The 21,661-nt window shown below is 35.9% G+C and overlaps 1 protein-coding gene across 6 annotated transcripts in view; it reads left to right on the top strand.

Annotated features, from left to right (window-relative positions):
- Window positions 1-21,661, top strand: part of FAM13A (family with sequence similarity 13 member A) — a 269,649-nt gene that overhangs the window by 131,963 nt on the left and 116,025 nt on the right. For all 6 annotated transcript variants that reach the window (XM_054688133.1, XM_054688132.1, XM_054688131.1 and 3 more), the window contains exon 7: window positions 12,897-13,060. In XM_054688133.1, coding sequence (XP_054544108.1) covers window positions 12,897-13,060 — 164 coding nt within the window. The remainder of the gene's footprint in view (window positions 1-12,896; window positions 13,061-21,661) is intronic.

Below are 21,661 nucleotides of genomic sequence, written 5' to 3'. Positions count from 1 at the left end.
TGTTTCATGATGTGGCTTTGCATTGCTATGTATTTCTGTGTTGGTATTGCTTTTGCTTTTGTCCCATAAGTTCTTGTAGTTTGTGTCTTCATTTTTGTTTTCCTCCAGGTATTTCTCATTTTCTTATTTGATTTCCTCATTAACCCAGTAGTCATCAGTAGTATAGTTCAGTCTCCACATTTTAGAGGTTATATCTGCCTTCTTTTTCTGGTTGATTTCTAGTTTGATACTTGTGATCAGAGAATATACGTGATATGATTTTAGTCTTCATTAATTTATTGATACATTTTTTTGTGACCTAACATGTGGCCTGTCATAGACAATGTTGCAAATGAACCTGAGAAAAATGTATATTCAGCTTTTGGAGAAGTATAGTATCCTATAAATGTGTAGTTAGCTCATGTAGTCTAATTCTTTATACATATATTTTTTAAAGATTTATTTGTTTATGCATTCAAGAGCTGGGGTACAGGCCAAAGGCAGGGGTTGTGAAAGGATTCACCAGAGACAAGGAGTGAGGAGCTGAAGAGGCAGATCTACTGAAATACACTGCTGAGGGGAGCAGCGGGTGCAAGACAAGAGAGGTCTGCTACACCATGTGGGTCACCTCCCTGGTCAGGGATCGAACTCTTGCTGCAATGGCTGCTGCATCTTAATACCTTGTGCCACCAGGGAGGCCCTAATTCCTTTTTTAAAGCTGTTATTTCCTTGTTTATTTTCTATCTTGTTAATTTGCCCATTGATGAAAGTAGGGTGTTCAAGTCCTCTACAGCAAAAATTATCCTACCCAACCACAATGGGGGCAGAAAGTACAACTCTGTGATATGTCTGGAAGAAAGGCAGTATCCACCTATATTTATTAAACTGTGACATCCTATTGCAATTTCTTTTTGTTATAGTTGGGAAAATTGAGGTTTAGAGAGACTATAATTGTATAGATAATAAATACTAGATATATCTGATCCTAATGCTTCAACTTTTACCCTATTAGTGCATCCCATTTCTTATTCCTATATGCTCTATTGCTTATACTACTTCCTTAAAATGAGGTTGTGAGAATTAAAGATGATATATTTAAATTAATGATGATATATTTACAGATGATATATTTAAATTAAAGATGTTATATGTAAATAATTGGTATACTTGGAGTGTACATGGAGTTAGCATATACAGCACGGTGAAACTCTATTTTTTTTTCTTATTTCTTAACCTATAACTCAGAATCTTTCATAAGTGCAGAAGCACTGAACTATTTTTATAGTGACTGTATATTTTTCTATGATGAAAATAGTCATTTTCATTTATCAGTATGTGACATATTTTGTATGTAAAGATATCAGTTGCACACAATTTGTATTATTATTGTCATTCTGAGAACAATTTTGTATATCAGTTCATCTTTTGAAATATAGGACTCATGTACTAGCCCACTAAATCCTCAGAGTAATAAGCTAAATTGGCATCAGTAAAGTATTGTAGGAATCTAAAACCTTACTTACAATGTGACTGTTTCTGTAAAAAATTACATGTCAAGTTTCATATCAACTAAATAGGTTTTAATTTCTTGCTCAATGGGATAACAAATTTTTATTCAGGGCCCCACACCATAAGATGAAGATATAAGATCTGCTTATTTGCTGGGCACTATTGTATCCAGAATTTATAGGCATTTAGATAGTTTTATAAATTTTAGAGAAGATTCTTAAAGTAGTCAATAAATATTGCTTTAATTCTAGTAATCCTAAACATTAGCTTTACATAGTGATTATATTAAAAGCTAATAGTGAGAATATTCAAGTTTTTTTTGCATCTCAAATTTTAATGTAATGAATTTAAAATAGAAAATAAAATTTTAGATATGGAATATAATTTGATTCCTTTAAATTGATTTATTGAAGCAATATGGATAAATAGAAAACAAAGTTAATTAATCTATGTCTGCAAGAGAAAAAAACTACCTGTATGGTGTCCCTGCTGATTTTATCTAATTCCTATTTCTAAATTAGATTACTACTTTTACAAAGTCTTGTTATGAAAATATAATCTCCCTTAAAAGTACTACATTGTTTTACTAAAATATATCACTCCCCAGGAGGGAGTAAGCCAGGAAATGTTCAGAAAGAGAAAAGATTTGTCCATTCAACTAAATAAACTCTAATTGATTATCTTTTTCATCCCTTGTGTGGGGCCATGCTAAGGACTGTATGCAGTGTAGGGGAAGAAAAGTGTAAGATAAGATTCAAAGAAAAGTGGAGGGAAAATGAGAACTCTGGATAAGATATTGAATAAGATATCCAATAATTTAACTTTCATTGGATAAACAGTTGGGTAATCTTTGAAGATTTTGTTTTGTTAACTTTTTTACATCTTAAAAGTTAAGTAACTTTGGAAAATAATGACTGAGAATCAAAAAACCAGCTGCCCTTTCTACCTCTATTTGCTATAATCACTATTAGCATTTTGATGTATAATCATTTTGCCTCTTTTCCTACAATTATGTGGATGTATTTGTGAAAGACATATTCATATATCCCTCATAACAATGATATTCATCCTTATATTGTTATGTTTCACATGTTTCTATATTTAATATCATAAATACTTTTGGTTGAGCATTTTCCAGTGTAAGATTTATTTTAGTTAGAAATATTTCCGCACAATAGATTGCTAAAAGAAGATCCATTAGTTTGAAAGGTGTAAATATTTTTATGACCCTTAAAACCTATTGCTAAATTAAGTTTTTACTATAGGGATCCAATAAATGCTTATTGAATGAATGAATTCACCATCCCTATAATTATCATAATGCATTCCACTTGTGATTAGTTTTGGAATTGTAGCTGAAAATAAATCCATCTTTGTTTACTACTTCATCTAAAATACTACCCTATTGATTTATCTGATTATTTGATTATCTTCTTAGATTTACACTTTGAAATTGGAACATCACAAAAATGTGTTCTCTGCTTCTTATTAAAAACTTTAATAGCATACTTACCGAGATAACTCTAAATAGGCATTGTTTTTACTATTCCTGTTACCAGGAACCTCATCTGTTTATATTCATATTTTGTCTGTCTCCCCATCCCTCCCTCCCTCTCTCTTATGCACACACATGCAAAATCAAGGAATAAAAAGAGAAAGAGAAACAGTTATTTATACCCATCATATCTCATTTCACCAATCACTCTCTCTGTGACTATATTACGTTGCATACAATGATAGACTGCTAACTAGCGTAGCAATTCTTGGACCTATCAAAACCTCTTAAATGGAATTTTTTTTATTTTATATATTTTTTACATCATTTTTCATTTTTGCACAATGTATGCATTTTCATCTTGGTTATAGTCCCATAGAATTCCCACCCCCCTAGTTTTGATCCTATTCCCTTCTCCCACCCCATAGTGTGTCTGGTTTATATTGCTGGTTGATTTTGATTTTTACTTTATTATAACTAGTTTTTTTCCTGGCCTCTTATTTAGGTTTTCTAAATTCCTGCTATGAGTGAGACCATCTGGGTTTCTTTTTTCTTTCTGTCTGGTTTATTTTGCTGAGCATGATCCCTTCCTCTCCATCCATGTTACTGCAAATTGCATGAGTTTATCTTTTTTGATTGCTAAGTAATATTCCATTGTGTATATGTACCTCATCTTCTTGATCCAGTCATCTATTTTTTGGGCATTTGGTTTGTTTCCATAGCTTAGCTATTATAACTAGTGCTGCTATAAACATAGGGGTGCAAGTGCCCTTTTGAATTAATGTTTCTGTGTCCTTTGGGTAAATACCTAGGAATGGAATTGCTGGAGCATATGGAAGCTCCATCTTCAGTAGATTGAGCAATCTCCACACAGCTTTCCATAGTGGTTGGACCAGTTTGCACTCCCACCAACAGTGCAGAAGAGTTCCTTTTTCTTCACACCCTCGCCAACATTTGTTGTTGCTAGTTTTTTTAATATGTGTCATTCTCACTGGTGTAAGATGGTATCTCATGGTAGTTTTGATTTGCATTTCCCTCATGACAAGTGATGTTGAACATTTTTTCATATGCCTGTTGGCCATTTTCATTTCCTCTTCAGAGAAGTTTCTTTTTAGCTCTTCTGCCCATTTTTTGACTGGATTATTTTCTTTGTTGTTGTTGAGTCTCATCAGCTCTTTGCAGATTTTTGTGATCAGTCCTTTATCATTAGTGTTGGGTGCAAAAATGTTTTCCCAGTTGGTGGGGTTTCTCTTTGTTTTTGTTATTGTCTCTTTTGCTGTGCAAAAGCTCTTTAATTTGATGTAGTCCCAGCTGTTTATCTTTGCCTTCACTATCACTGCTTTGGGTGATGTGTCTGTAAAAATGTCTTTGATGTGCATATCATGTAGTGTTTTGCCTATATTTCCTTCTATGTATTTTATGATTTCAGGTCTTAGTTTTAGTAGTGTTTTCACATCACAAAAAACTTTAGTGAATTCTTTTCACCAAGGGCTCTTACAGAAACTAATCTTGTCTGTACTAGTTGTGCCAGTCAGATTAATCAATTGATATCTAAATCAATACTACTATAGTATTCAGCAGCAAAGTGCCATGTGATTATTTAAGAGAAAATATAGCTCACATCACCAGTAAGATACTTTTGGTTTCAAATAGCAAACACATTTTCAACCTATTTAACTAAAAAGGAGAATTTATTGATTCATATACTGAAAATCTTAAGGATTCTGTAGGCTGGCAAAACTTTATCATATAAATTAACAATGTCTGGTAAGGGCCTAATTTCTTTCTATCCATTTGAATTGTATAATGTTGACTTTGAGTTAGGGCCAGTTCCTCTTTATCCCCAAGATGCCTGACAGTAGCTTCCAGAGCTATGTGCTACTGATTAGAAACTGAAAAGGGTCTGAGATTTTACCCTGCTTGTAGGCTGACAACTCAGTCCAGTTTCATGATGCTTGTAGAAGACACGAGACTCCTGGGTCTGAAATGAAGGACATTTTATCACCCTCAGCAGTAGCAATGGCCTGCATTTTCTTGTGCTAATTCTCTAAACCTCATTTACCACATAGTTGTTCTCAAAACCTCATTTACCACAGAGTTGTGATGACACCTGTAGCAGGTAGTTGTACAGGAGAGATCTCCTAAACCAGGGAACCTGAATCTTTTCTAATAGGTAGTAAGTGCAATTGTCCTTTGCTACAGAGGAAGATACTATTCAGGTCTTTCAAGACAATAAGGAAACCAGCCTTCGCTATGGATAAAAAAACTGTCTTTTCTTCCAAGGCTGCGTAATGACAAGCACCCTTGAAAAGATAAATGGGAACAAAGGAAGTCCTGCCTCTGCCTCTGCAGAAACATAAGAAACCTACAGAGAATTCTCTTCCAGTACTCTTATGCTTATTAGAACAAGAGAAAACCTTTTGTTTTAGCATTTTCAGAATACTTAAGATTCACTTTTTAACTATTTACTGTGAATAGGAGGTTGGACTATACCAACTTATTTGGTCTGGGAAACATGATTCACCCACAAAACCATAATAGGAATTACTTTCTTGGAAACTCCATGAAACACCAGTGGAATCTGGGGACATTTGCACTCAAATGCTCTACCCCTGAGCTATACCTTCCAGGATATTTGCCAAGAAGTAGGGAAAGGCAACTAATTAATGGGTACTGGAAAGGAACTAATTAATAATTGTTCATTATACAAGCTCTATTTAATGAATATGAAAGTTAGAAGATGAAAAAAGTATGAATGTAATCTGGGACTTATATTTTATTAGTAAAGTTTAGTGTCTTGATGAGTTTCCTTTTAAAAAATGCATTAATATCACCCTAGGCTCTCCTTCACACCATAGCAAGAATAGCTATTATAAAATGCTTTGTTCCCCATTGAAGACTGAATAAAGATCAAAGCCTATAGCAAAGTACACTTTGCCTTTAACATCTGAGTTCATCCTCCACTTTGGCCTCCAAGTCCCTGTTCTCTTCCATGCCCAGTCACCTGAGGTTTCTTATTTTTATCTTTGTTCTTATCCTCACCACGATTTGCTTCAGGATGAATTGTGTGCCTTATGTGTATTCTCAAATAACATTGTATACATTGTATATTCAGTAACACCAAAACTTTTTCCTAACATTCCTCCATAGTTCCTCTGTGTTTATTCATGCAGTTACTTAGTTCATATCTGTGTTCCCCACTAGATGGCAAAGATGAACTTTTTTAAGACATGAAATTTCTGTCTCTTCATGTACTGGTAATTATTTTTAAAGATTTATTTTATTTATTTATGCATACAAGAGGGGAGGTGTAGGCCAGAGATGGGAGGGGGAAGTAAGAGGATTCACCAGAGACAGAGTGGGGAGCAGAACAGTCAGACATATTGAAATATACTGCTGAGGGGAGCAGTTGGCGAGACAGGAGAGGTCTGCTGCTGCCATATGTGGATAAGCTCCCTGGCCAGGGATTGAACTTGTGCTGCAGTGGCTGCAGATAGCTTCATAGTGCTGAGACTTGAGTCATCAGAGAGGCCTTTATATACTGCTAATTTTTTTTTATTAAACTGATCTTATGCTGAAATATAGATTCACTCTAAAACTTAAATCAAGATGAGATTTTAATTAGTTGTCACTTTGCTTAACATTGACTCATTTTTTTTTAAAAAAAAGGTATTTGCAAGAAACTAACCCCTAAAACTTCCTAAAGCATATTAATAACTTCTCAGAAGAAAACCTGAAACATTCATTAGCCAGTACTGTAGCCAGCACATAATAGATTAAGCAAATTATTTATCAGATTATAGTCATTTAATAAACAAACCTCACTTTTGAAAGCAGCATCAAACACTTTTGAACAAAAACAGAAATCTTTATTCTCATTTAGAAGATTTTTTTAAAGATTCTTAAGCTGTAAATGCCTATTTCCTTTTTCAGAAAAATCAGAACTAAACATCTCTTTTCTGTTACTTTGTTATTTTACTGTTTAGGCTTTAATGAGCATGAAGAAAAGGCCCTCTTCCATATAATTGACAGGAGGAGAGGAAAGAAAAAGTCAAGGGTCTGAAGAGGTCTGATGACTTTATTTAGAAACTCTAATGTTAAAAATAGATTTTTCTGCTTTCATCCTTCTAGCACAGTCTTCTTTTAACATTTGAGTCTTGAAAATAGTTTTCTATTCTATTTAAATCATCTCTCAAAGTACCTGCTGATGAAAAGAACAGCCTTAAAGATGTGCTAATTTCAAAATATAAGCATAGCAATTGACCAGTGCTTAGGGTGACTCCTAAAACCAAAAAATTAGTTTATGCTTAAACTTAAAAAATTATTAATACTACCTTACTATAGGTCATTATATAATTTACCTTATATACTAAATTTTTATTATAAATTTTTCTGCAGTTGATTTGCATGCATATTACTTTTTTGGAGAAGAAACCCACTTCACCAACACAAAGGAATTTCAAAGAGACTGGTTCCCCTTTCATCAAGCTGAGCCCCTCCTTCTCCTAATTCACCTGCCATTCACTTGTTTCAGGACTGCAGGCTTGCCTGTGGGACAGAGGCTGTACCTGTGGCTTACCATGAGCCCTCACAGTGACACTTATATGGATAAATATTAACTTGAAGAGCTTAATTTTTTAATGCCTCTTATTTTTAGTCATATCAGTGTGTCAGGATAAATCATAATTTCTTAGCACAGACATGTTTTTCCGGTGCTGGATTCTGTGTTCCATTTTTAAAGATGAAACCATCTTCAGACATTTGTACTATTGGCTGTGATAGAATTTGTTTCTTTACTTGAAGTTTATTCATTTTTTTAAGAATGGTGATGATATACGTTTTATTGTTGGTACATGATTATATCTTTTTATTTGCTATCTGAGCTCATATTGTCTAACAAAGGTATTTCACAGTCTCACTAAAAGCTTTGTAGATATTTTAATGACTAAATAATCCATCATGTGAATGTGGCATAATTTCCATTTACAGTAATTTGACTGTTTAGAATGTTTACATTTTGGGCCTACTGAGATAACGATGAACATGTTTTTCACATAAATTTGTTTCTTCATACTGATTTTTCCCTCTACAGATATATTGGTAGAGTGTCTCTGTAGATGGACAGGTAAATTTAAAGAAAGTTTTAACTACTAATGCTAAAAAAAAAAAAAAAAAAGAATATGGCACTGAGGCTTAACTATCTAGGCTCTTAACTGTAGCTTTGCCACTCACTTACTGGGATAAATAAGTCATACTCTTCATGCCTCAGTTTCCTTCTCTCTGAAACGGTAATAATAATTATTCTCCCTTTTTTGGTTGTCACAAGAATTAAATGTGTTATTTTATATAAATCTCTTAGAGTTGAGCCCGTCACAGAGTAAATGCTCAGTAAACATTCAATAACTTTAACAGCAACAGCATTTACGAGAACATTTCCTAATTTTACTGCTTCTTTTGTTTCTATTCCCATGGAATCTCAAATGCTAAAGTAGCTAAAATTACTCAATTGGTTGCTCTTCCATACCTGCAAATACATGCCTGGAATGTGTTCTTTTTAAGATTCCTGGAATTGTTTTTATTTCAGTTGTACACATAAATCACAACATGTGCCTAGATCCTTATCTCAAGTAGCCAATAGCAGAGTTTTTTTGAGCAAAATATTGCTCATAAATGCTTTGGGGGCCTTTACAGTTTATACCTTCCACTACAGAAGTTATCATGAAGAAATGACTAAAATCAAGCATCATCATGTGGTGTGAAGTAGTGGATACATCCAGTAGAAAGAGAAACTGGCCACTCCAGTCAGCATCCCAAATTCTCGGCAAATTGCTTCCTGCAGCCACATGTTATGAGGGGGGTAGCAGGAGGGTCTCTCCAAGCACACTGATTCCACCTGCTATAGTACAGAGTTTCACTTTATCAGGAGTCCCTCCCTACAGAGTCACTAGTTACCCTAGCCTATATAAGGTAGCCTATGGGCCTCCTTGGCCCATTTCTGCTAAATTCATAGCTTATCTTGACCCATTACATCTTAACAAACCAATAGTGAAAAAGGGAAACTGAAACAGGAGAATAATATATAAAGAAAAGAGTTGTCTCAATATGGGTTTGTTATACCTCTAAAGAAAGTTCTCTCAACTTCAGCTCTACTGACATCTTGGACCAGATCACTTTCATGGCAGGCAGTCCTGTGCATTGTCTGGCCACTACCCCATGGTTCCATGACATGCAGCCTCTCTCCCATCACAACTACCAAAAATGTCTCCAGATAAAATTGACTCTGGATGAGAGCTGCTGCTTTAAGGGAGCACTGTAATAACATGTCCCTTTGTACCCTTGTCCTTGTATGACTGGTGTCAGCGTGCTTCTCAGAGGTTCTGTGGTGAAAGAGGCCTTGAGCACCACCTGAAAGTCACCACTACACAGTGTATAGTCTGAAATGAACACCCAGAAGCATAAAAATAAAACCATCCCCTCTATACCTATAAGATCAAGTCTCAAATCCTATGTTCCTAAAAAGCTTAATTTCCGCAAAAGTAAAGAATCTCTTCCTTTTTCTCAAAGTTTACACATTTTATTTATTTATTTTTCTAAGATTTATTTATTTATTTGTGCAAGCACTGGGTACAGTCAGAAGCGCGGGAGGGTGAAAGAATTCACCAGAGCCAGAGCGGAGAGCAGAACAGGCAGAAGGATCAAAGTACTGCTGGGGGAGCAGCGGGCAGCTAGAGAGGTCTGCGTGCCATGTGGGACCCTCCCCGGTGGCCAGGGATTGAACTGGCGCTGCAGAGGCTGCAGGCAGCTTCGCAACCCAGAGCTCAACCACTGTGCCACTGGGAGGCCCTCAGAGTTTACACATTTTATTAAAATAAGTTACATTGTTAAACAGATGGTTTTAAAATTTCCTCACTATTCTTTTTCCTAGAGTCATCATTTCTATAATGAAAATGTATAATCTTCAGGATCATGCTCAGCGAAATAAGTCAGAAAGAAAAAGAAAAATACTGGATGGTCTCACTCATAGTAGGAATTTAGAAAGCCTAAATAAGGGACCAGGAAAAAGACTAATTAATACAAAGTAAATATCAAAATCAATAAGCAACTATAAACCAGAGACACACTACGGCATGGGGGAGGAGGGCTGGGGATAAGAAGGATTAGGGTCAAAATAAGGGGGGGGGGTGAAATTGTATGGGGAATATAACCAAAATGAAAATGCATACATTGTGCAAAAATGAAAAATGATGTAAGAATTATATAAAATAAAATACTAATTGAAAAAAATACACTTAAAAAAATAAAATGTATAGTCTTCAAAGAACGTCTTGAAGAAGATATTAGTCACTTTTTTTAAATGAACAGTCTTTTTGCAATATGTATATATACTCTATATTCTAGTAGTTTGTGTTAGAGCACTTTTTCCTAACAATTTTGTTCTCATAAACGTTACATGGTATTTTCCTGTTCTGTGTGTCAGCTCAATTCTTTGTATTTCTTCGGTATATATTAAAGCTCATGGTTAATGACAGTCATGTCTGTATTATTTCCATAGAAATTACATTATCACACAAATACACTTAGATAAACTGTATCACTTAGTGATACAGTTGCTGGTATCTGGTGTCTGAGTTCAAAGTGATTTGCCTTATGTAGTTTATTTTAATGTAACTTGACAGAATAGAGTAAGCTGCAATTCTGTTTTTACCCTAGAATATTTCTCCTTTCTATAAACTGCTAAATCAAATGGAGAATCCCCAAATTATCACTGAACTTCAAATATTGTGTCTTTATTTAATAAGTTTTTGTTAAACCATTACTTTTCTATTCATTTTAATATTGAGAAATTATTTCTGCATATGAGATTTTTAGCTAACTAGATTAAAATCTTGCTTTTTCATTTTTAAAAATTTATTTTTCATGCTCACTCTTACTAAAAGTAATAACATGCAAAAAGAACCCCTTTATGAAATATGTAATAGTATATATTTGTGCTTTTCATGTTCTTTTGCTATTTATCTAAATATTTCTTTCAGATATTTCAGATAATCTTGGCAAATATCTCTGTATTATAGAAATGCTTTTGTTTGTTTATAATTAAAATTGCTTTCCTTGATTTTCCAGGGCTTATGAATACAAAGAAATGTAATGAACATTTAATTGGTAATCACCAGATTTGACCAAATTTTACATAACAACAGTATTAATAAAAGCCTGCTTTTATTGAGTGTTTTCTTTGCTCTGTGCTAGGTGTAACTTCTTGCTAAATTATTTCTGTGTTAATATTTATAATCATAATGCATGAATTTATTAAACGTTCTTGTTTATAATTGTCCTCATATTACTTTTTTTAAAGATGTATTTATTTGTACATACAAGAACTGGGGTACAGGCCAGAGGTGTAGGGGGTGAGAGGACTTACCAGAGACAGAGTGGGGAGCAGAACAGGCAGATCTACTGAAATACACTGCTGAGGGGAGTAGCAGGTGAAACAGGAGAGGTCTGCTGCACCATGTGGGTATCTCCCTGGCCAACTGGGGATTGAACTCAGTGTTGCAGAGGCTGTGGATAGCTCCATTGTCCAGTGCCCAATGCCCAGCACCACCAGGGAGACCCTCATGTTTCTTTTTAAATTTTCTGGTGTCCTAGCCAGTGTCTTAGGAATATGTTCAAATTATGGCTAGTCAGTGTCTTAAGAATATCTTGTAGCTGAAAAGTGTGTCTCACAGTATTTATCAATAGGTTAAAAACTTTGCTAGACATGTTAATAGTAATATAGAAGAGGAAGAGACAGGGGAGGGGTATAAAGAAAGAACTAGAAACAGGAGAAGCCCTAATCTGCCTCTAGAGATCTGGTTGAGGCCATCTAACTTAGAAACACAAGACAACTAATATTAAGGCTTCAAAAACAGGTTATCAAGCATAGATTGAGCAGTGGTGTATTCATTAATATTTGAGGCAAATTAGAGCAGCTTTGTGGGTGGTGGATTCTTACCTCAATCTTAGAGAAAATTAGGATTTGTTTTGGTCTTAGACAGTTGGTAAGTGGCCAGTGATGAACAGCTGACATTCCAGGTGAAAAGAAAGCGTAAGAAATGTCCTAAAGATGATAAAAACTTCCAGTGTAACAAAGATAATGGATCTAGGATTTGGAATTTTTCCTGCAATTCAGAAAAAATTTTGGACACATTTTCAGGAACAGAATATTGGTTTCTGCTCCTCTTTCTTTCTGATCTAAATAAGAGGACATGAAATATTTCTGGGTTTGGAGTTCATGTCTAACTTCAGATAGGAGATGTTAGTACACCTGGGATTCATTTGGCACATGTATTGCCTCTGCTTCTAGAGATATGAGAGAACTAAAAAAGTTAGTTTTCCTATTTATTTCCTTATCAAAAATTAATTAAACCAAATTTTGTCCTGTAAAAGAGGATTATAGTAGAAATGCTGTTAGCAAACTAGTATTATTTTGTTGGCAGTAAATATTTCCAGATACCTTTATGACATTGAATTGAAATCTTTATTGTTGTGGTGCTCAACCTTGTTTGTTTGTTTTTCTGCTTCTTTCCAACTGTTTCTTCTCTTCACTCAATATTGTCAATCTGATGTACTTCCATAGTCTCTCATTACACAGAATGATTGTTCTAAGGAGGGGTGGGCTTGGAGGAGAGTTAATCAGAATCCAGGAGAGAAATGTGGACCAAATGTGGCTTGAAAGTTCCCCTAGGAAATACTATCTCCCCTTCCCTGTATCTCTTGCAGTATAAGAATTTTTATGTGTATTTTAAATGTAATACTTAATTTGATATTTTTTGGATTATTGATAATAGGTTGGATTATTAATAAATGATCTTCAATAACTTCATTTGAAAGATTTTGAATTCACCTCTCTCTTTTTCTTAAATTTTTCCTCTAGATCCCAAAGTCCAGGAGTGAGGGATCTATTCAGGCCCTCAGAGTACCACACCCAGAGATTTCTGATGGTATTCCTCGGGCCAGTGTGTGGCTAAACCGCAGAAAACCCCACTGGGACGACATGAATTCTGCAGAAGACTCTCATGGTGCCAAGTTGGCATCCAGGTGAGTGTGTTTCTTTTGATGACATGTTGCATTCTGCCTGCCCTCATACACAGACCCATATCTGTATGTGTTCACAGTGTCTACCTTGGGGGCCAGCAGAATACAGATCAGTAAAACTGAAATTTGAACAGTTTTCTCATAGTTCTTATCACAAACGCTTTCCTGGGTATCTTATTTCCTGTATGAAAGTAAATTATTTAATCAGTGAGACTGCACTAAACTCATAATTAGATGATGAAAGAGTTACTTTTTGGATGCCTTTTCATATATTCAGTGGTCCATATGATCTGCAATTAAAGGGGACATCTTCCTATGACCAAATTTTGACAGAGTTCTAGAAACTTGAAAGATATTTCAGATATTAAATAGATAAATAATATATTTCTAAAGATTTATTTATTTATGCATACAAGAGCTGGGGTACAGGACAGAGATATGGTGGGGAGGGGTAGTGAGAGGATTCACTAGAGACATAGTGGGGAACAGAACATGAAGACTGACTAAAATACACTGCTGAGTGGGCAAGACAAGAGAGGTCTGCACCATGTGGGTAGCTCCCTGGCTGGCCAGGGATTGAACTTGTTCTGCAGAGGCTGTGGATAGCTTCACAGTGCTGTGCTCAACCCCTTACGCCACCAGGGAGGCCCAAGACATCTTTTTTTGTAATTAAGGTGTATGCATTAATAGTTCTTTTTTTGTAATTAAGATATGTATAATTAAAATCCATAACAGACTGAAAATCATATTCAAACGTGACCTGCCATAATCTAAAGGACTAAATGCTTTTTGCTTTCCACAATATACAAGCCCAGTAGACAAGATTGGTGCATGAAAGGCAGAAATGAGGTTTTTGATAGGAAGGTCCCTTCCTAGCAAAGCTATATTCCTAGCAAGGCTGTATTCCTGTCCCTCTTACTACATGTGATATTCTTATCTGACTCCTTTAAGGATATCAATGAAGAAAATAACACAAAAACTAAACTGTAGGTATTAACTGTAGGTATGATATGTTAAGAAACAGGCCATTTAAATTTTTTCCTGTAAGGGAAACATTATACTTCTCCTTAAAAAGTAAGAGGAAAATTTCTGTGCTATACATGAAGTTTGAGATGTTAAAATAATTTGAAACTTTAGGCATAGCTGTCTTAACTGTTCCAACATGTGAAATAGATAAATGGTCATTTTATATATGTTTCTAACACTGTGTGATAATATTTTCAGGGATTTTTAAATGTTAAAATTTAGAGAACAGAGTTAATAGTTTTAAGTCTTTTTGATATTAAATAGCATTTAATATTATATTGGAAGGATGATGGATTTCCTTAAATATGTGATTCTCTCTTAAAGGTCAAAGGAAATTTTCTAGTTTTATTCTATAAAGTTTGAGTCAAGTTGTAAAACACCTTATTTGTATAGTTCCATTTATGTGACCTGTCCAGAAAAAGTCAAAATTTGTAGAAACAGAGAGATTTGTGTTGTCTAGCACTGGAGGTGGGGGACAGGCATGGGTGGAAATTAACTTAAAACCCCTGAGGAACTGAATTTGGGACAATGAAAATGTTCAGAAACTGATTTATGGTGTTAGTTATTCCATTTGGTGAAGTTACTAAAAGCCATTAAATTATATACTTGAAGATGGAGTCTATGAAATGTAAAATATACTTCAATAATGTTGTTTAAAAAATACACATACTAAAAAGATTTGGGGTAAGAAGATACTGATAAGCTTTAACAAGGAAGGGCCTCCCCGGTGGCACAGCGGTTGAGCGCTGGGTTGTGAAGCTGCCCGCAGCCTCTGCAGCGCCGGTTCCATCCCCGGCCACCAGCGAGAGTCCCACATGGCGTGCAGACCTCTCCTGCTGCCCGCTGCTCCCCTCAGCAGTGTACTTCTGTCTTTCTGCCTGTTCTGCTCCCTGCTCTAGCTCTGGTGAATTCTCTCACCCTCCCGTGCTTCTGATTGTACCCGGTGTTTGTATAAATAAATGTTTAAAAAAAAAAGCTTTAACAAGAAAGTCACTTGATTGCAAATTGCTCAAATACTGATATTGTTATAGTAAATGCTATCTGCAGAAAGAGTTGTGTTTGTTACAATTCAAGAGAATTTGTTTATTCTTTTCATTTAATATGGTGGCAAGAGTAAAGTCAGTTCTTATGGAAAGGTGATTCATAAGGAGGGAGAAGAAAAGAACAAAGCTCTTTGTTTTTTCATCCCTGGAAGGACTCCAGGTTGTGGCTTGCTGTGCTATAATCAGTATTTCAGGGAGATATGGAAACAGAAAGAAAAATCTCCATCTTGGGAGTTTCACAAAATCAATCATAGGTCATTGTTCATAAGCAAAATTACCCAATGTGCTATTATAAGTTGAACTTTGTGGCTTTCAGAGAAATGGTGGTAAGTCTGAGTGTCAAGAGAAGTTCATAGTCTCCTTTCAAGGTGAGTATCTTATAGGCAATATTGACAACTAATGAAAATTTTGTACTGGACTTTTTCATAAAGAGATAAAGCAAGTAAGAATGACTAATCCTTCCATTGCTGCACATGCAAAATATTCTTTTATTTTCTTAATCCATGTTTGCTTTGTAGGAAATAGAATTTGTTTGCTTAATTTATAAAGAGATGCACAACCTTGTGTTATTTTATGTAAAAATTGTCCTTGCGTTAGTCAAAAGATTCTTCTCTCTCTAGTCCTATTTCTCTTTCTTTAGGTTACAATTAAATACATGCTTAGGAAAGGAAAAAGTGTGACTAAAGTGCTTTCACTTTCTTCAATGGCAATAAATAAATAATTATCACTATGCCCTATGCCCGTTATTTAGTTAAAGCACTATGATAAAGAATATCGAGTTAAAGGAAACATTTTTGCTTATGATGCAGAAGTATTCTTCATATGATAGATAAATGAGAGAAACTAAAATAAATTACTTTTCAATATGTATTAAACACAAATCTCTACCTGGAAGAGCATGTTCTACCTGAAAGAGTGGTTGTATTCTAAAAGTGCTTTCTTATCTATTTATTCCATTTTTAATATTTTTGAATCACATAGAGAATACCTTCTTCTTTTTATTTATTTATTTATTTTATTATTAGATAATAAATTTTATTGTTATATTCCCCATACAATTGCAGCCCCCCCATTCTGACCCAATCCCTCCCCTCCCGCCCCCGCCCCCCTAAAAGTGTCTCTGGTTCATAGTTTTTTGTTGATTTTGATTTTCACTTTCTTATAGTTATTCATTTTCCTGGTCCCTTATTTAAGTTTTCTACATTCCTGCTATGAGTGAGACCATCCGGTATTTTTCTTTTTCTTTTTGGCTTATTTCACTGAGCATGATCCCTTCCAGCGCCATCCATGTTGCTGCAAATTGCATGTGTTTATCTTTTTTGAATGCTGAGTAATATTCCATGGTATATATGTACCACATCTTCTTGATCCAGTCATCTATTTTTGGGCATTTGGGTTGTTTCCAAAGCTTAGCTATTGTGAACAGTGCTGCTATAAACATAGGGGTGCAGGTGTTCTTTGGAATTGATGTTTCTGTGTCCTTTGGGTAAATTCCTAGGAGTGGAATTGCTGGATCATATGGAAGCTCTATGTTTAGTAGGTCCAGAAATCTCCACACAGTTCTCCATAGTGGTTGGACCAGTTTGCACTCCCACCAACAGTGCAGAAGAGTTCCTTCTTCTCCACACCCTCGCCAACATTTTTTGTTGCTAGTTTTTTTAATATGTGCCATTCTCACTGGTGTGAGATGGTATCTCATGGTAGTTTTGATTTGCATTTCCCTGATGACAAGTGATGTTGAACATTTTTTCATATGCCTGTTGGCCATTTGCATTTCCTCTTCTGAGAAGTTTCTTTTTAGCTCTTCTGCCCATTTTTTGACTGGATTCTTTTCTTTGTTGTTGTTGAGTCTCATCAGCTCTTTGCAGATTTTTGTGATCAGTCCTTTATCATTAGTGTTGGGTGCAAAAATGTTCTCCCAGTTGGTGGGGTTTCTCTTTGTTTTTGTTATTGTCTCTTTTGCTGTGCAGAAGCTCTTTAATTTGATGTAGTCCCATCTGTTTATCTTCGCCTTCACTATCACTGCTTTGGGTGATGTGTCTGTAAAGATGTCTTTGATGTGCAAATCACATAGTGTTTCGCCTATATTTCCTTCTATATATTTTATGGTTTCAGGTCTTATGTCTAGTTCTTTAATCCATTTTGAGTTGATTTTTGTGTATGGTGTGAGGTAGTGGTCAAGCTTCATTCTTTTGCATGTAGCGACCCAGTTTTCCCAGCACCATTTATTGAACAAACTTTCTTTGCTCCAATGCATAGTTTTTGCTCCTTTGTCAAAGATTAGTTGACCATAAATCTGTGGGTTTATTTCTGGATTTTCTATTCGATTCCATTGGTCTGTATGTCTGTTCTTGTTCCAATACCATGCAGTTTTGATGATTATGGCTTTGTAGTAGAGTTTGAAGTCTGGGAGTGTGATGCCTCCATTCCCTTCTTTTTTTTTCAGGAGAGCTTTGGCTATTCGGGGTTTTGAGAATACCTTCTTCTTAGTAGAAATTAAGATACACTGCTAAGGAAGCACGATCCTCTTGCTTCCTCGTCTCTCCTTCAGGAGTAACTACTGTTATTGGTTTGGTTGTGTATTTGTTCACCATGTTTTCACAGGACTATATCTTGCATACTTTAACTTTTACAAAAGCTATTTTCATCATATTAAATGAATTACGATGATTCTCATATTGAAACTTTCCCATTTCCTATATTGTTTCCTCCTGCTGTGATATTCTTTCCTTCCCTTTCCACCTCAAAATTTCAGATTCCTCTAAGTTTACTTCCATAGTTACCCATTCCCCTTGCCTACTGTCTTTTTTCTACAACTAATCCAGTGACAGTGTGATGATTTTCATATCAGTATCTTTATAACTGAACTCCATTCTAGGGTCTGGTACCTGTGAGACATTCCCCATCAGCATTTGCCATAAACCCACTGTGCCCAAACAGAACTCATTTTCCCATCTTTCCTTTTCCCAACAACAAAAAAAAATCCTGGACCAGCTGATATGGCTGATTTCTACCAAACATTTAAAGAATTAGCACTAATCCTTCTCAAAACTCTTTAAAAAACTGAAGAGCAGAGAACATCTCCACATAGGGAAATGAGGCCAGAAACACCCTGATACCAAAATTAGGTAAGGACACTGGGAGAAAAGTAAATTACAGGGCCTCCCTGATGGCAAGCAGTTGAGCGCTGGGCAGCAAAGCTGCCCGCAGCCTCTGCAGCGCTGGTTTGATCCCCGGCCGCTGGCGAGGGTCCCACATGACGCACAGACCTCTCCTGCTGCGCCCGCTGCTCCCCTCAGCAGTGTCCTCCGTCTGTCTGGCTGTTCTGCTCCCCGCTCTGGCTCTGGCGAATTCTTTCACCCTCCTGCGCTTCTGACTGTACCCAGTGCTTGTATAAATAAATAAATAAATCTTTAAAAAAAAATAGCAAATTACAGACCATTATCAGTGATGAACATTGGTGCAAAAATCCTCAACCATTTCAGCAAACCAAATTCAACAAGATAGTAAACATACTCCACCATCAAGTGGGATTTATCTCCCATATGCAATTCCACACAAGCAAATAATGTACCATATTAACAGAGTAAAGGATAAAAATCATGCTGTCTTTGCAATAGATACAGAAAAATCATTTGACAAGGCTCAACCTCCATTGAGGATTTTAAAATCTTATCAAATTAGGTCTAGAAGAAATGTTCTCAATGGAACAAAGACCCTGTATAGCAAGTTCACAGCTAACATGATACACAAAGATAAAAAGCTGAAAGTTTTTCCTCTAAGATCAGGAGCAGGATAAGCATTCCCATTCTACCACTTCTTTTTTTTTTTCTTTCTTTTTTTTTTTTTTTTTTTTTTTGTGGGACCCTCGCCAGTGGCTGGGGATCAAACTGGTGCTGCAGAGGCTGCTCGCACCCTTGCAACCCAGCGCTCAACTGCTGCACCACCAGGGGAGGCCCCCCATTCTACCACTTCTAATCATCATAGTGCTGGCAGTCCTGCCTAGAACAATCAGGCAACAGAAATAATTAAAGTCATCCAAATTAGAAAGGATGTAGTACAGTGACCTCTGTGTGTACATGACGTGATATTATAAATTGAAAGCACTGAAGACCTCACCAAAAAAGCTGTTTGAAAAATGAATTATTCAAAAAAGCTGAAGGATACAAAATTAACATTCAAAAATAATTTGTATTTCTATACACTGACAATGAACTATCTGAAAAAAGAAATTAGGAAAACAGTTCTAAGAAGGCTATGAGATGCCAGCCAAGGAAAAAGGCCAGGCTCACAGCCACATATTGACAACCAAATTACAGCAGAACAAAGTTGACAATCCCTGAAAGAAAAATGGATCACTGCTGCATACGTGAGAACCAACAGCTTGGCCAAAGGGAGTAGGAAAACTATAATTGAACTGTGAGTGCAACGCATCAGAGAAAGGGGCTGCGACTATATGGCTCCTGCTCATAGGCCCATGCCCCTCTCAGGACATCTAAAAGTGAGCACTGTACTAAAGAAAGGGGTACACAGATTTGGGATATAGGAGAGAGGGTGTCCCAGTGAATAACTATTGTATTAAGGATGCAAAGTAATGATGATTAGCTTGGACCTGAGGCTACTGAACCAGAACAGATCGAATCTGAATCAGCAGAGTGAGCCAGGTTGGATCACCAACAGCTTCTCATAGAAGAGGCTGTTAATTTGCAACCTAAGATTGTGATATGCAAAATACAGGCCATCTCTCCACTCAAAGCCATAACTGAGACAACTGAATGTTCTCACTAACCAGAATTTAAGCACCTGAACCTTAATAGAAGCAAGCATCCCAGAACTAGGCTCCATAATCAAAAAGGAAAAAAAAAAAACAAAACAATTCCCACCTGTGGCCCTATCTCAAATATAGTTCTCAAACAATACTACATGCATTGCTTACCCCCTGCCTAGAAGTGGAAGCTGATACAACTTTATGAGTCATTTAGGCCAAGAAGTTGGCTTCCGGGGGAGATCATCATGGTAGATTCCCAACACCCAGCTTGCTTACCTGCAGCACTATAGGAAGCTTAAACACTTGATGCTCAATGAGAGTACTACCATTCAGTACACTACTATCCCGCTCCTTCCTACTTGTTAGCCTTTACGAGTACCAGTGCCCTGGCCATTTCAGCAGGTGTCAAGGCATCGGTCTGTGAAATCACAAACTCCAGAATAACCTGGATTACAAATTTATGATTATTATATCCTTGTAGAAGGTGTGTATAAAGTCAATTTACTAAACTAAGAAAAGGAAATTCCCTGTTACAATCCATGAAAATTAAAATTGAAGAGACAAAGAACATATCACAAATGCTGGAGCAAAAATATACTAAGAGAAATGCCAATACAACAGAACTATGTAATATGCATAAGGAGGAATTTAAGATAACAGTTTTAACAATATTTGATGAATTAAGAAAAATAATGTAAGATGTAAAACAAGAAAGAATAAGGATGAAGATAATATGAGACTTGCATCTAGAACTGATGAGTTTAAGAAACACTTTAACTGATTTAAAAATACTGTAGATGAGCCAGATGTGGTGGGAACGGTAACCAAATCTGCTTCTACTGAAATACAATTTAAACATTGGCAAATATTATGAAATAAATAGAACTGAAGGATGAGGGGGGAAGTATACTGGTATATTGCATTAAAGATTAAAAATAAAGGGCCTCCCCGGTGGCGCAGCGGTTGAGCGCTGGGTTGCGAAGCTGCCCGCGGCCTCGGCGGCGCCGGTTCGATCCCCGGCTGCTCCCCGGCCACCAGCGAGGGTCCCACATGGCGCGCAGACCTCTCCTGCCGCCCGCTGCTCCCCTCAGCAGTGTACTTCGGTCCTTCTGCCTGCTCTGCTTCCCGCTCTGGCTCTGGTGAATTCTCTCACCCTCCCGCGCTTCTGACTGTACCCAGTGCATGTATAAACAAAAAACAAACAAACAAATAAATAATAAAATAAAAAAAAAACATGCCTCTATAAAAAATAAAAATTTAAAAAAAAAAAAAAGATTAAAAATAAAAATTTTTTATTTCATCTTGGGCAAGTTGTTTTGCTTTCCTCTAATCTGTTCCATATTTTATTTTATAATAAAATCTTATAATCACTTATTTTTAATAAAAACACTTATTATAAAATCTCTTAGTTCATAAAAGTCACTTAGTAAAAAAATTTAATTGCAATAGAAGGCCTCAGCAATAGAAATATACAAGTAATGGAGTGAGTTAGTGAGCTTGAAAGCACAATGACAGAGAACATATAAATAGAATAATAAGAAAAAAGAATCAACAAGTTAAAATACTCTACAAGCTCTTTGAGATAATGTAAAGAGAACATACATTTTAGGGGTTCCCAGAAAAAGTAGAGAGAGATAGACATAGCAAAAAAAAAAAAAAATTCTGAGAACCATCACCATCTAAGAAATGATGCAGATGTACTGATCCAAGAGGCCCAAACATTTCCAAACAAATAATACCAGACAGACATACTCCAAGATGCATCAC

Source organism: Talpa occidentalis, unplaced genomic scaffold (genome assembly GCF_014898055.3).
Source record: "Talpa occidentalis isolate TD23 unplaced genomic scaffold, MPIMG_talOcc4v2.1 talOcc4.6, whole genome shotgun sequence".
NCBI classification, from domain to species: Eukaryota; Metazoa; Chordata; class Mammalia; order Eulipotyphla; family Talpidae; genus Talpa; species Talpa occidentalis.
This window is presented reverse-complemented; position numbering and strand designations above follow the sequence as displayed.